Source organism: Notothenia coriiceps, unplaced genomic scaffold, assembly GCF_000735185.1.
Source record: "Notothenia coriiceps isolate Sejong01 unplaced genomic scaffold, NC01 NC01_scaffold00018249, whole genome shotgun sequence".
NCBI classification, from domain to species: domain Eukaryota; kingdom Metazoa; phylum Chordata; class Actinopteri; order Perciformes; family Nototheniidae; genus Notothenia; species Notothenia coriiceps.
The window spans coordinates 216482-232988 of NW_011350950.1; the positions used below are offsets into that span (position 1 = coordinate 216482).

Genomic DNA, 16507 nt, shown 5'->3' on the forward strand with positions numbered 1-16507 from the left:
TGTATAGGGATTTTCAAGGACTCAAAATTGCTTTACAATATAAGGGAAGGTTAGGGTGGGGGGTATAGGACTATCAAACTTGATCAACCGGCATGGATTGATGAGGGGGGGGATATGAGTAGACAAGAGGAGAAGAGACGAGTTTTGAAAAGGGACTGGAATACTGTGAGGGTCTCAGAATAGCGGAGATCTTTGCATCGATATGTTCAAAATGTAAAAAAAAATGTCTAAAAATTATAAATTGTGAACAATTAAATATAAAATATTTCTAGTGTGAACCAAAATATAATACTAAATATTATACAAGTGATTTTTCTTAACCAAAATGACAAAAATGGCATAAAAAAACATATTATTCTAATACGGGTCCTTTTTGACCCACTTATGGAAGAGTGTGGGGTCCAGTCACTCTCAGGGCATCGAAGGGTTAAAAACAGTTTTCAGCCAAAGTTAGTGTTTTTCATTTCCAAACATGTTGCTCTTGTTATATAATATAATAAATTATTATAATATAGTGATCATATTTCACCGGCACAATTACGGTTTATTTTTCTTCTTCCTCAATGATTTTTTAAATATGTATTTTCACTTTTTGATGTGTTTCTTTTTAATGTAACTATGTCTCAAAGTATCAAAGAAACCAAATCATTACACCTATTCTAAAACCGTTGTAACTTTTGTTTGTGCTTATTTGTCTTCCGCTTCGTATATTCCCTCTTTCTATTCCTCTTGAAGCCTCAGTTTATTAAAAGACATGTATAAGTTAGGTTTGCTTGGTTGTGTGCTGCACTCTTATGTTCCTCACCCTGATCTGGGGACGGAGGAAGCTCACTGAGATCGACCGCTTGTCCTTTCTCCAACGCCTCGATCATCACATCGAACCTCTGCACAGAAACAACACAACAAACCAAAACTGTGTCAAACATAAAGACGGTTCTGTCTCCTCCCAAATTGTTGGCATGTTTCACATTCTCCAGAGGAATCCTTTAGTCAGAATATGCAGCGACCGGCTCAGACAAGAGACTGAACACATAGCTAGCAGTTTTCATATTTAAACTTCATTTGTCTTATTTGTTGAAGTTTGATATTGATATATTAAAATAAAGCATTAAGAGACATACAAACATCTTAATTGGTTTAATTTCATGACTAATGTGAGGTATATGAACTCAGACAAGATGTTGAGATAAACTATAAGATCTTAATTAGAAACAACTTTCTTCAGCATTAACCACAAATGCAGCGCCTGCTACATTCCTACAGCAGAAACTTGCTCTCATAAACCTTGTCTGAATGTTTGTTTCTAGTTGCAGCAGGAACAAGTCTTTATATAGCATTTAGCTTGTAGGGATATACATATAAGGACATCACAGACAAAATCAAGGAAATGATCTACTCCATCAAAATCGCAGTTCAGCAAATATATGTGTATTTAATCATAAGGAAAAGACAATAGTGATTAATCTTGCTGTATGTTGTCAAGGATGTTATCACATTGACTGCCTGAATACGTTTGTAAAAAGCACTGACCCTAATTTTATTTGGCTCTTAATATAAAATATGTATGTTGTTTTAATCGAGAAAAAAAAAAAAAATCCTCCAGATTCTACAAGGAAGTTGTCCGGTTACACATTATCCCATTAGTTACCTATTGAGCACATTTCACCAATCAATTGTATTCACTGAGGAAGAAATGCTGCCACGCAACAGAGAAACCTGTTTTTAGGAGTCAAATGTATTCAAAACGATGCAGATAGAAATCTGTGAACAGGCTGTCCGCTGTCATGTCCATTCGCTCACCTTGCCGGCCTTGAGGTGAAGTCTTGCTTGCTCCACATCTCCCTGCTTCTTGGCTCTCAGAGCTGCCATCTTGTATTCTTTCTGCCTCTCCAGAAGCAGCGTCTTGGTCGCCTCGTTCGCTGTGAATTCACCGGGAAAGAAATGCAGAACAATTACGACAATGAAAGACACACATTCATCGAGGAGAGGAGAGAGAAGCTTCCAATGTGATGTGTGCAAAGAGTGATGAAATTCAGAGGCGGAAATTAAACTAAAGTTCATATTTTTTAAATAAAGTTACTTAGGCTAATTTACCAATATTTGAATAAGTTAACTTTTAAATGCTCTCAAATTTAGCACAACAAAATATTTTTCCTCTGATAACCTGTTTTTTTTGCAAACCTTTAAGGTGATGAGTTTTCAAAATGTCATGTATTTCTGTACTTTTCAACACTGTCATTGCATCCTGTCACTTCTGCAATGATCCTTTTCAAATCTGAATGTGACAACCCCTTAAAAATGCACTTTAGTTACTATCTGCTTTCTGGAGACACCAATAGTTTGACTTTTACTCTGTTGCGCTGGTCTTAGGGAATTGGAGTGTTTTTGCAAGGAGGCTCATTTGCATAGAAGGGGCCACTTTGGAGCATTTAACCTCATTTGCTAAAAGCACAGGAGCACTGGGATACTTCCTGCTTTGCAGCACAGATTGTCTGCATTTCACCTTATGCCATTTTGTCTTATTTGTGCAGGTTGAGCGGCCGAAAAAGCTGGACAATCTGTTTGTGAATGTTCTCAGTTGTGCTTTGATCGAAGTGGAGCATTGAGGGGAAAAGGGCTAGTGTAACCCTTAGCATTGTTTTAATTGTAAGCTAAGATATTTGACTCTTTGATTCTCTTATCCCCAATATACTAACGGGTATATCTTTGTGTAATCACACGGACCATCAGAGGGACTGCTCTGAGCTCGGTCTGCAGGCTCCTCTGGAGAGGGGACGCTGCTCAGAGGCAGGGAGGAGGACGACTGCTCCTCTTCACTCGGGGTGATGATCTCCGGTACAGCAGGCGGTGGAGTCGTGACCTCCGACCCCCCCTCCTGATCTGAGGGACAGGGTTCAGGAGGCGAGGGGACGGGGGGAGGGGGGCGACGGGCAGCAGGAGGAGGAGGGGCGGCACTCGGCGCTCCACTGGCGACCGGAGGAGGGATCTCTGCCTCGTTCACAGGTTTCCCTTTTTTAACGGCAGCGACCATCGACTGCAGCGTCTGTAGAAAACATCACCATCAGTATCATCTGGACTGTAATGCATTATGGGTAATGTGTCACTACACCTCAGTAATTCCAGGCACAAATTGCCAACAAAGAAATTAGTAAACTTCTTAAATCATGGGTTTTGAGAAGTGACTTCAAAGATGACAAACAGCACGATGTCTTTGAGCTAAACTATACCATCCTACAAATCTGTAGCTGTTCAATCAATGTTTATTTATATAGCCCAATATCACAAATGTTACATTTGTCTCAGTGGACTTCACAGTTTGTACAGAATATCAGTATGACAATACGACACCCTCTGTCCTTAGACCCTCACATCGTACAAGGAAACACTGTTGGGCATGTTTAGTGCAGCTCAGTACTCATATACAGAAAAGGCCTTTATTGAGTACAAGTAAACTGCTTTTATTTGTACTCTTGAATATGAAGAAAAAACTTCAGTTTGGACATCATGAATAGATGAACTATTTACAAAAAATACATCAAAAACAAGGATTCTACAGAACACTATGCAGCAGCGAAAAATAAAAAATACATGAAATGATCCTGTTTGTTATTATATTGAATCGTGGGATTTAGCTGACATTCTCCAGTATTTTAACAAAGATATTATCTGTTGTGAAGTAAAAAATATTGGTACCACAAAAAATGAAGCAAAGCACCCTTTAAGCTAATGACTTTATTCATCGTTAATTAATCATTTGAAATATGACTTTAACTCAGACTGAAAACGTTGCTGTAATCCTGCACCATGAGCATGATTCTATCTATAGATATATCTCTATATCTAAACCTTGTCATCAGGCCGTATTTTGACTCACCTTCAGACCTCGATCGAATCTCCTGGCTTTGGAGGTCTCCTCTGCAGTTTCAGCGTTCTGTAGAGCCGTCCTGTACATGACGACTCTCTCCTCCAGGGTGTGTTGGAGGCTGCCGGGGGCCGCAGAGGAAACCTTTACTTCCTGCTTCAACACAACAACAGAGAAGAAGTGTCGACATTGTCTGAAAACAGCTGGTTAATATTCTACACTATGGGTAATTCTCTTGTTTAAGTGTTGTGTAAGTATTTGAAGTAGACTGAAACACAGGTGTCAGGATGTGTGTTTAAAGGAATGTAGATTTACTAGAAAGAGTAGAACAAGTCTCAAGTGCATCTATTCTACCAGCCATGTTATTAAGTAAACAACTGTTGTTTAGAGACATTTATACTAAGAAAATACAGGGCGGAAAGGGGCATTAAAGATGATTAGGCAGCTAAGAATGTAAAACAGCAAATACATTTTCCTTTTCTTGTTACCAGTAGCTAACATATTGGCATGTATTTTGGTGGCTGAGGGTGCAGGTGTGCCAGAGATCAAACGGTGAATCGAACCTGCGTCAGTGACTCTGGTGTTCCGGCTTGAGGAGATTCAGCAGTGGCAGAAGATTTGGAGGAAAGGGTTGCAGCATCCTCAGCTTCCTCCTCACCCACCACTTCCTGCAGCTCTGCCTGATGAGGAGAAGAAGAAAGCAACTGATCAACATCCAAAGACAAGATTTGTGCACGCAAGTCAAACTTCTGGGTTTCATGTATTTGCAAAGTGTTCAGAAGTAACTAAGTGACATTTGCTCAAGGATCTTATTCACTCAAATTTCACATAATTTCTATGTTTCCTTTTTATGGTGCTTTATACCTCGACATCTTAGAGGGAAGTATTGCACGTTTTACTTCAGTATATATATTTAGAACTTTTAGTTACTTTGTATATTCAGAAAAATACAAAACAATGTAAAAATATAAAGTTTTAGCCACTAAAGTACCAGTTAAAAATCAAATATCACAATTAATTTGAGGTGCCTTTCATGTGACTGAAGTTGCTAAATCAATAAAAAGAAATGCAAAGTAATCAGATAATTCAGTATGTGTTAGAAAACTGACCCTTTTACTTTGATTTTGCAAATACAAGGCAGCGTTGTGCTACTTGTTTCAACATGGGGTACCTATTTAAGACCAATAAATAGTTCAATTATGTACAAACCATTTCAAACCATGTGGCTGATGGATAAAAGATCACACACAGATCCTCTTAAGGGAAGAGATATAAATATACAAAAACAAACCAACCAATAAATCTTCATCATCCTCCAAGTTGCTGTCATCTTCATCGTCATCGAGATCGCGCATACACTCGTCAGCCATCTTTGCGATGTCTTCCATGGGCAGCGCACCTACGACACAAACATCATGCCATTTAGTCTGGGTTTGTATTCGAGATCAACAACATGTACTACTTGGCAATATAGTAATATATATATAAATATCAATCATTTCTATCTATAAGTAGAAAAACATGTTTTCCAATATCATAAAGACGCAGAACATTTCTTGGTTGAGTTATTGTAGGAAGGATTTCAGAAACTCGGAAGTACCATAACAAACGTTTTAGTGAAAAGCATAAAAACAAAGAATGTTTAGCAGCAGCCGAGTACAAAAAAACTCTTATTGTACATCCAATACTTCTTCATATTATACCAAGAAAGAAACTTAAAAGGAGCAGATAATAGTCTTTTGATTCACATGGGGGAAAAGGTGTTTGAGGAAGGGCCTTTTCCACATCAACATGACACACTGCACAAAGAGGGGTCCAAAGGTAAATAAGCTCCATGTTTGGGTGTAACCAAAGCTGTAGCCTGACAGTTTCTGAACAAATCTTAGACGTATGCAGTGATTTGGACGTCTGTCAACATGCTCTGGTCACATATTGTATGAAGTGCAGTCTAACTGTGAATTAGGGTATGTACTGTACATGTCAGCTGATACATAAAAAGGAAATAGAGGTACAGAAATGCTGAAGATGTTGGGTGTCATCATCCTAAAATTCAAGAGATCCTATCAGTATCTTACTTGATGAATGCAATATCAACATCAGCCTAAAAAAAAACATTACTGATCAGGCTATATCTCTGACTCCTCAAATGGGGACAACACAACTTCACATACAAGTGAAAAGCTCATCAGACCCTACAGATATTGATCCATCATCATGACAAATAACACTCACTCTTCCCCTTCTGCTTGGCTCTCCCTCCAGCAGCAGCTTTATTCCCAGTGATAGCAGCCAGTTCTGCCTCTAAATCCGGGTCCTCCAGATTCCCCTCCATACCCATCATCTCCTCAGAGTCCAGGTCTACAAACAGACCCATCTGAAACCAGAGAGTACAAGATCAACTTCACCCGCTATCATCAAGACAAAGCATTACATAAACATCCTGATCAGTGTTGTTGTTGTTGTTGTTGTTGTTGTTGTTGTTACCTGCTTGGCTGCAGCGGCGCCTTGGCCTCTGGGCTGCGGAGCTCTCTTCTTTTTAGCAAACATGTTGTTGTTGTGCCTGGATGTTTAACAAGCCCTTAAGCGACACTCCAGAGATCTAAACTACAAACACAAACACGTTTAAATGATATGTTTCCTGTTGTGTAGTGTCATGTGTGTGGTTGCAGTAGTTAAAGTCATGTGAGCGGTTGTCAGGTGGCTCCCAGGCAGTGAGTGGTAACCCAACTGACGGTTAGCTTAGCTAGCTGTTAGCTAACCGTGATTCTCGCCTCTAACTCTTAAAGTTTGTTTACGAGAAAGAAGGCGACTGTTAGTGTCACTGTCAGCAAACATTAAAGAGAGTTTTATCCAGCACTCGGAGCGTGAGTGTCTTTACCTGCTAGTTCAGCACTTCATCAGGTATTTCTCAGAGGAACAGTTTCATTTCTGTGGTTTGACATGGTCATTTGAGTGCGCATGCGCAGAGCGAGGGAGCGTCCAGCGCTAATTTTAAAGGGGCAGCCCTCAGTTCTGTCTGCCAGGCGGCCCTGAGTGACCCCCCCATTCACAAAAGACTTGGTGTGAAAATGTTTAAAAATAATAAAGTTCCGTGATTTACTGATAATGATATAATTTATTTTATGGATAACTTGGATGCAATCATTTTGGTAAATGTACTGTTTTTCTCCAATTGTGTTGTTGCATTATTATATTTGTTGAATCCACATCCATTTGTGTATTCATCATCTGTTTTGTTTATTTCCCTTGTGCCAAATATACAACAAAAAAAAACAAAAAAAACCTGACTCCCATTGAGTTCAAGTTGATAATAATTGTGGAAACATGTCTGATTTAATTAAAGCACATTTTATAATACGTCCCTTATTCTGCAATTATGGTGCCTAATTTCCTTATTTTATCTTTCATGAAACAGACCTGTAACATCATGGTGTCAGAAAAAATGTAATAAACTATAAGAGTTAAATAAAATATTCATTATTCTCAGATACGTGGCTTTATTATTATAACTAGTTATTTGATTTTTCCAGTCAGAATTATTGGGATTGTGCCTCCAACTATTTTGAATCATCTGCTTAAGCCCTTTTTCCACAGTCAGTTGATGCTGCCAGCTAACCAAGGCAGATCTGCCAAATATTTGTTTTTGTGATACATTTTTGTCTTTTCAGAAATAATACTAGGAATGAAAACTACTTGTGCTAAAACAAACCAACTGTATATCTAGATAGACATTGAGTCCAACAATTGGTGTTTCATCTTTCTAAATCTTTTGAACTATCTGGCCTAATTTCACGAACAGACGAGAAATAAAGATAAAGAAACATTTATTCACTCCATGATAGCAAACAGAAAAGGACATCTTAAATCTTAACAAGCTTCATTATAACAATCCAGTACAGAAGTTTTAGGAAAAAATTATAATGATAGAAAGTTTAAGCCTGGCGTTCAGTGCAAGAATAATCTGGATTTGGCTTAGGGTTATACTTATAGGAATGAAAGTGCTTAACGTGAAAATATGTTTATGAAAAGTTGCAGCCTAGCATGGAGCGATGTTACTAATCCCATTGGTTGCTGCTGAGCAGTTTGGGATAAGACGTGCCGATGCATTGCCCGTTCCGATAGACGATGAGCTCCAGCAGGTACTCGTCCACCTTCACCTCCACAGACGTCCTCTTCTCCGTGGACATGAGGAAGATGATGGTGAAGAGAGCAAACTCAAACTCTGGACTGACACCGATGAAGACGCCGCCGATGGGCTTCACCAAACCTTTCCAACTGAACTGCAGGTTCAGGACGTGATCGTCCTCATCCGGCTGAAAAACAATGAAGTTCATTAAGAAATACATTTCAGTTCAGTTCAAGGGGGTATTGGACTTGTGGCAGAGCACGATCAACAGAAAACAACAAATGTTTTCAAGTAATTAAAGTGTTTTCGTTGGGTGAGTAAAGAAAATGTGCTTCAAACTTAAGTCTGATTATGCGGTAAATTCTGCGATCGCAGAATCGCGTTTTTCTGGAGGGTCTAATTTGTAAAAGGTGCATGTGTTAGCATTTGGCTTTTATGCAAATTAAGCATTGGAATTGGAAAAAATGAACAAAAACATATTGAAGGAACACAGTACCTCTGACCTGAACGGAGAAGATACAATCCCTCAAAGTATCCCTCAGAGTCTTAGCGATAAAAGATGTCTGACAGGTCTTTCTGTATCTTAATCATATCATGTATCTTCTTACTGTGTTCTTGTTTGCTCTTGCTTTGTAGCCCTTGTAGTCCAGATGGTCGTGTTTCTCTTGCAGGTAGAACTGGACCCAGTTGTGCAGACCCAAGATCTCCCGGCCGAACTTGGTTTCTCCCACAAACACATGTTCAAATCCACAGGAATCCTTACTATAATGAAAACAAAAAAAGTCAAATATGGTTTTGTTAAGTCTCCATGTATCTGAGATCATGTTTAAATGTATGTTCTTATCTACTGGGTTTGTTTTCCTGCAAAGCTGAAGCATAAATAGGTAACACCAGTGCTGGAATTTACTGCATTTACTGAAGTACTTAAGTCTTTTTTCCCACCACTAAGAACTTTTACTCCACTAATATTCAGAAGGGATGTTGCACATTTACTTCATCACATTCATCTGACAGCTTGAGTAACTTATGATACTTGCATAAAAACATAGAAAGACTTTCTAATATGTGATTTATACCACCAGAAGGCTCAAGAATTGCTGAGCTTTTGTTTTAAAAAAGAAAGATTTGTCCACAATGAGTCCAATATTTAATACTTTAAGTAGATTTTCCTGATAACACTTACTTTTACTGCAATAACCTTTTGTAGTGGAGTATTTCTACATTGAGATTTGAGTACTTTTATTTTAGTTATAAATATCTACATAATGGGAAAACAGTCTGTGACTCTTCTCAAAGATGCAGTAAACATGTCATTATTGTAACATGTGTCTCCCCATGATGTTACTGTGAGACTCACCCTCCGCTCCTGTCCCTGTGGTACAGTCTGAACCAGATGTCATACAGCTGTCTCTTGAACTGATTGCAGTCTGACGGGGACTGTCCTTTGTTGGACAGATATCCGTGAGCAAACTGTAAAGAAAAACAAACAATAAAAACACATTTCAGCTTTTTTATTTGACCTTTTTTACCTAATACAAAAACATAGTTTGGATTATTTAAAGTAAGCTGTAGCTGATACTGTGGTGGGTGCATATTTAGTTTCTTTAAAATTGCCATCCGCATGCTTAAAGCCTTCAGTGTTTCCTCAAAAATGTATTATCAGAATAGTAGGAAAACCTTTTGGCAAAAAACAAACAACCCGGAGTTAAAAACACGGACTGATTTAGCTTTTAACTAAATAAATGTGTCACACAGTGAAAAGCATTTAACTGGTCATTAAGCAACAGATTGAAAAAGTATTTGCACAAATCCAGGATAAAAGAAGGCACCAAGACGTACAAAGGGGAAATTCAATATTAGATCAGAGGTTTATAGAGTGCAAACTTCATGTTACCCTTTTCCTAAAAAAACGAAATAATACTTAGATGGATAGACATTGACAGCGGACAGCACCTTCATGACAGCGGTCTCCATCATGGCGTCGATAAACAGCCTGTTCTCTTTCAGCTCCTCTGAAGTCACTTCCTCTTCTACGCCTGTGGGTGTCTCATAATTGTCCAGCAGCTTGACGAAATCTGCATAAAAAAAGACACATGCTTGTTACAAAATTGGAGGTGGCAAAAGAGTAATGGAAAAACAGGAAGTGCTACTTACGTAAATATGTCTCGATACTCTTGAGTTTGTCTTCGTTGACGTAAGTGAAGAGAGGAGCTCTGGCCCTGTCCGTGGCGTATTTACTGCCCCGAGTCACATAGCCTGCCTTCCCCTGAAGAAAACACACCAACACAGAGAGATGTTAACACTGTCTCAGTTTGCTTTTGGCGACACTTCACTGTGACTCCATGTCTAGTTGGGGTTTGCATTTATTGCATGTATCTCTGACTGCATGTTTTGCATTGCAGATAAGTGAATATATGGTATTTGCAAGCAAGAAGAATAGATAAATAACATGAATTGTTATGACAGGTATTTCATCAGGAGAAAATAAATGAAATAAATACATTAAATATTAAATATATTTCTGGTTTCATCTGTGTGTAAAGAACAAGATTAAGCATTGCATGTAAAATAATTCAATGTACTACACTGTAAAATATTACCAGGATTTCACAATATTTAGCTGTAATATTTTACAATAAATTACTGTTTTACCACTTTACTGTCTTTACCTGTAATGTTCACAATATAATACTGTAATTTTGAATTTCACAGTGAAATCAATGCAGGCACAGTTAATTACTGTGAATGTACAGGATTTCACAACATGTTACTGTATTATTTCATAGTAAAATACTGTATTCAGACCATCCTCTGTGATAACACAACAAATTAAGTGATTTTCTGGCTTTTATCGCTCTTGCTTGATTTTAAATACTAATGTCTTTCTTTGGTGCAGGTTTCACTTGAATTGAAAGGATTCACCGCTACATGTGCCTTAAAATAAACGATGCAACATATACATCTATGTAAAATTTAAATTGTTGTCTTGTTTTCAGGTGCTTCCTGGGCCTTAATCCTGAGACGGGCTCGAAAGCCAAAAAGAGGCATGGCAATTTAAACCCCCATGTCAGCACATTCTTCAGAACAATTATTGACTTAGAGTGGTGCACCTGTTCTGCCCCTGGCTCCGCCTCTGCCCAGGTGTTACAAATTCTACTCAGCCATGTTATATAAAGAGAAGCTGGAGGAGAAGGAGGTCTCGCCTGTCCTAACGCCGGGAGACACTCTCCTTAGAATACCTCTTTGCCATTTTGAGCTGAAGGCCATATTTCTGCAGATGTGTTTGTGTTTGTCACGGCTTTATTTCGTTTTCCATAGGGTTTATATTTGATTTCTGGTTAGGGAGGGGAGCTCTGGGCCCTACGGTCCGTGGTGTGGCTGGCTCGGGTTCCCTCCTTCTGTTTTTTCCTTTTGGCCACTCCTCCAGACCTCTTTTTGTTTCCCGTTTCGCTTGTTTGAGCAAACGGCCGATTATCAATAAATGTTCGTTACCAAGTACCGGTTATTGCATGTATCCTTTCATGTTGCGAGTCTCAGCACGAGCCACTACAGCGGAGTAGAAGTTGGGGCCGTAACAACATGTCCAAGACACTGTGAAATGTAATTTGCACTTCAATGGAGTAATACAAAGTTAAAATGGGCATTTTCTTTGTTTTTCTTTGTTGATTGAGCTGATTGAATTGTGTAGTTATGGTCAAATCCCAGTTAACTAGTCAAATTAGCAATATATTATCGTATTATTTACATTTTTATATTTACAGTAAATTACTGGCTACTGTGTTGCATTACTTCTACAGTAATAAGTGTGAAAATACAGGTAATTACTGTAATTTATGTACAGCAAGGTACCATAATACCACAGCTCTGTACTGCTATATCACAGTAATTCCATGGGCATGGCAACTGTAAAGTCACAGTATTTAGTTGTGAAATCCATGCAACTAGTAGCCAGTAATTTTACAGCCAAACATTTTACAGTAAAACCTGTGCAATAATATGTAATAAATACATTCTTGGTATTAACCTAAAAATGTATGTATGGTAATGTTTCATGTTTTTCTCATTCTATAATAATACACCAATTATATAAAAAAAAAAATACAATGAAATATATATAATTACATATTTAATAAATATAAAATAAATAGACTCTTTGTGCCCACCTGGATTAATACCGTTTTATATTTGTTTTTAATTTTTTATATTCAGAAAAACAAGCTTAATTTCTTTGTATAATTCTGGATAAAGGCAGAGATGGGATCTGACCTGGAGGGAGATGATGTAGTCCGTGCCCGGCCGGAGACGGTTTGTGTCGAGGATCCAGAGCTGGTTCAGCACCTCTGTGAGCTCCCGGTCCGCCCGTTGACTAGGGGAAAACACCAATAAAACAGCAAATTATAGCTAAATGAAAATGGAAAAACTGTTGACCAAAATGTGAACATGATGTACGCATAATGAAGCTGAATCTGAAATAAAAACTAAGTTAAAAAAAAAAACACCAAATTAAATAGAGAAGTAGACTAAACAGAAAAGGCACAATAGAATAAGATTATTTACAGCATGAACACACACACATTTTAAAATCACATCAGAATACTAAAAGTTACATAATTTTCAAAATACACATCCTGTAACAGTTTTTAGGATTTGGCAGCCATGTATATGGTTTTAACGGCATATATATATGTTGAACATATAGCACATATTGCACATAGTTGGATGGTATTTAACAGCAGCAAGTTACACAATTTACAAAATACACATCTTTTTTTAAGGATTTAGCAGCCAGGTATATTACACAGTTATTAACGGCATATATATATACTCTTATATATATATATATTGCACATAGTTGGTTTAAATAAATGGTTTTGAGTTGGTTACACGCCTTTTTTAGTATCATGTTAACTTCTGTTATCTGAAGGATTTCATCAACACAATCACATGATGATAAGGTTTGTAAACAACACTACTCGATTGTTTCACTGCTGAATGACTCAGTGGTCGTAAACACAGGACCTCTTTAATCTCGTACTTCCTGAGGAAAACTCTAATAAATCCCACATGCAGCAGCAGCACACTTCCCCTTTGTTGATGTCTCAACGTTTATGAAAGGCTGCATGTTGAAACATAGCAAAGAGGTCAGTCAAGGATATAACGAATAGTTCACAAAGTCAACTAAAGTTTATTAAACACCACTAAAGTGTTTAGCATTTTGGAAACTGCAAATCTGTCTTGCAAAGGAAACGTTTAAAAACACTCGACCACTGACTGAAGTTTCACCAGTTATTAGCTGATGAGAACAAACATGCAAACAACATGAAAAACCTCTAAAATACAAATTATTCTCTTGTATTTCTGTAAGACGTTTTGTTTGTTACCCAAAAAAAACTTACTTCCTTGCCATTTTCTCCGTTCAGTGCCAGGATGTAATGTAACAGTCCTGACAAGTTCCTCTTCATGCACACAGTTATCTGAGATAATTATCATGACGTTACTAAGGGATTCAGGACCAGCCCATTAAATAAACGCCTACGTTCCCTCCCTTTTCTCATTAAAATAACGGAAGTCATCTTCTGGTAATGCATTAAAATAGAGTATCCGTTTCAATTGTGTTCTTTCTTAAACCAGTTAACAGCTAAGCGACTCTAATGCTTTTTAAGTTTCTTTTTAACATTACAACATTAACATTAATGTAATGCAATGTAACAAAACCGCCAGGTAGACGCCCCAAAATTCCTTTATTATCTTCGTGACTCTTCATGTTTTGAGAGATAGGCTTGTTTGTGACGAGTTGCGGCTCGCCTCGAAGGTAGACGAGAATAGCCGATCGCAGCCGGAGGAGGTCTCAAAAAGCTCGCCTGAAGTCGGACAGCTCGGAGTCGGATTCTTCTTCTTCTTCTCTCGGTTTTTTGGCGGATCGCAAACAACTTTAAAGTGCATACCGCCACCTCCGGAGTCGGCTTGACTCGGTTTTCATTTATAAAGAATGCACAATCGTTAATGTTAGATATGTACTAAGTAAATACATGTGTTCCTGCTCAAGATTAGATTCAACTTTATTGTTATTGCACATATTACAGGTACTGAGACAACGAAATGCAGTTTAGCTTCTAACCAGGAGTGCAAAAAGCAGTAAAGTGAAAAGTAATGTAGTCTACAGAATAAAATATAGAATGAATTGAATGATGAATAAACAGTGAGGAGGGGTATGAATACACTAGATATACACACAGCCTGTGAGCAGTATGAACAGTGTGTATGAATATGCTAAGGTATATCAAGTATGAAAACGGTAAGCAGCAAATGATGGTGAGAAGCTAAACTATCTATTAATTATGTCCATTACAGGGAGTGTGATTGTAACTGTGTGTGTGTGACTAGCTGGATGCAAACAGGTAAACGCTGTCTTTTGTTTCCCATGCTTGCTCTTCAAACAGCCGGGGAAAGAGAGTTACGACACTCTTTGATGTCGCCGCCAGCCGGTCACGTGGTTTATGTATGCCGGGATAGTTCAAAACGCACTTCCGGGGCAATGCTTCTCTATGGCAAAAACAGCACGAACGTGGTCAAAATAGTCATAGATTAAACCTACGCTGTTATTTTTTAAAGATTGCTTTCATATGTACATGATGTGGTTACACTTTGTATTGATTGGCACTATTTCCAAGTTTCGTTATTTAACGATATTTTGAGGGGAAAGTGTGGTAGCACAAGCAGGCTATGTTGATATCACTGCCAGGGCAGTGACGTCCGTAGTATAGTTGCGCTGCGCTGTCATGTTCTTCTATGGGACAGACATGTAACGATCAACTATCTAAAAATAGTTGTGTTAATTAAACGCACAAGGGGTTCTTGAATGAAATAATATTATAAAAGGTAAACAGAAATAATAAACGGATAATCTGCTCTTCCCACAAAATACTCCCCACGGAAATGTATTAAGTCTATATGCACACATTAACAAAATAAACAAAGACAGGTTTTCTGCGTTATTCAAGTGTATTCACAGTTTTTCGAGCCAAACAAAACAAATAAAACCCAACAAAAAGTCCACTCGCGATACATTGAAATTGTCTTTACTGCCTAATCCAGTGTAGTGTAGTTCATTGATACAAAAAAAAGGCTGTTGCTCCTGCGCCCGTCGGCGGCAAACAAAAATGTTTGTAGGCCTTTTCAGGCTATAATCCACAAAAAAGGAAAACACGATGATCGGCGTGGCACAAAGGATCGATCTCACCCTGTGTTGGAGAGAATCTCTCTCACTGTGCGCGTCCTCTCCAGGGAGACGTGCTTCGAGGTTAGTCGATGCAATATCCACATACGGTTACTTTCAGTTACTTCCCCCGTTGCATTTGAACATATATAGACATGCTGAGGAAACTTAAATATCCCGCTGAATACCCGCATTCACCACACATACGCTTCCTCCTCCCGTGAGAACCACCCCTGGCATTCCGGTGACGCGCCCACCAAAAAGCCTCTGGGCGCGCCGCGACAGGTGAATCTGCAAATGAGGCTTGCAGAACCACACCCTCAAACCTTACACAAAAGTGGACATTTAATGTGTATTATCCTCGCAACTACAGTCATTAAATGTCCACTTTTGTGTAAGGTTTGAGGGTGTGGTTCTGCAAGCCTCATTTGCAGATTCACCTGTCGCGGCGCGCCCAGAGGCTTTTTGGTGGGCGCGNCCCTGGTGTGTCCGTTGGCAGTACTGTGACTTTACAGTTGCCATGCCCATGGAATTACTGTGATATAGCAGTACAGAGCTGTGGTATTATGGTACCTTGCTGTACATAAATTACAGTAATTAGGGATGTCCCGATCACCTTTTTTTGCTCCCGATCCGATTCCGATCATTTGATTTTGNACACCCTCAAACCTTACACAAAAGTGGACATTTAATGACTGTAGTTGAGAGGATAATACACATGCATCATAGATTTTTCATTTCATTCTAAACTACATGTCTTAACCTTTTCCCCTGCCCCTACAGTTTATAAGACAAACTGAGATCAAACTGCGACTGTCACAGACAGACAGCAGCGATTGCATTATTGAATGGTAAATATATATATAAAAAAACACACACACCCAAGTACTTTTTCAGCTGTAATTGCATTATTGCATACTGTTAAATATGTTCTTTATTCTCGCGTCCAGGAGAGAAGCTTTAAAATGAGACTAAATGGAGTCTCTGAAAAGAATTCAAATGGGATACTAATTAAAAAAGGCGCGGTAGTGTTACAGACAGCATATTGTTCCGGCAGAAAACAGCTGTGATCTGGCTCTCATGAGCAAGAGAAGAGAGGGAATCCCTCGTCCGGTGCTGCTATATATATCCTCTGCTGGCTCCTCCCCGCCAGCCGGCTCGCCTCGTCTCTAATGTCCGTTGTTGCATTTAAACAGAGGATTGGTACTTTTTACATTCAATATATGCTTAACCCGCCTTTTCTCTTCATATTCTCTTTCATCACTTTTCATGTAACACATTCTAAACGCTGTAATCAATACTC

At 38.6% G+C, this 16507-nt stretch overlaps 1 protein-coding gene across 1 annotated transcript; it reads right to left on the reverse strand.

Moving 5' to 3' along the window:
* Positions 1 to 7669: 7669 nt before the first annotated feature.
* On the reverse strand, positions 7670 to 13492 carry LOC104950910 (poly(U)-specific endoribonuclease-C). Its single transcript, XM_010777504.1, has 7 exons — positions 13385 to 13492; positions 12255 to 12354; positions 10143 to 10254; positions 9942 to 10063; positions 9346 to 9458; positions 8597 to 8750; positions 7670 to 8175 (listed from the first exon to the last, which is right to left on the reverse strand). The coding sequence occupies exons 1-7, from the start codon at positions 13393 to 13395 to the stop codon at positions 7918 to 7920; spliced, it is 870 nt and encodes a 289-aa protein (XP_010775806.1). The 5' UTR covers positions 13396 to 13492; the 3' UTR covers positions 7670 to 7917.
* Positions 13493 to 16507: the final 3015 nt, after the last annotated feature.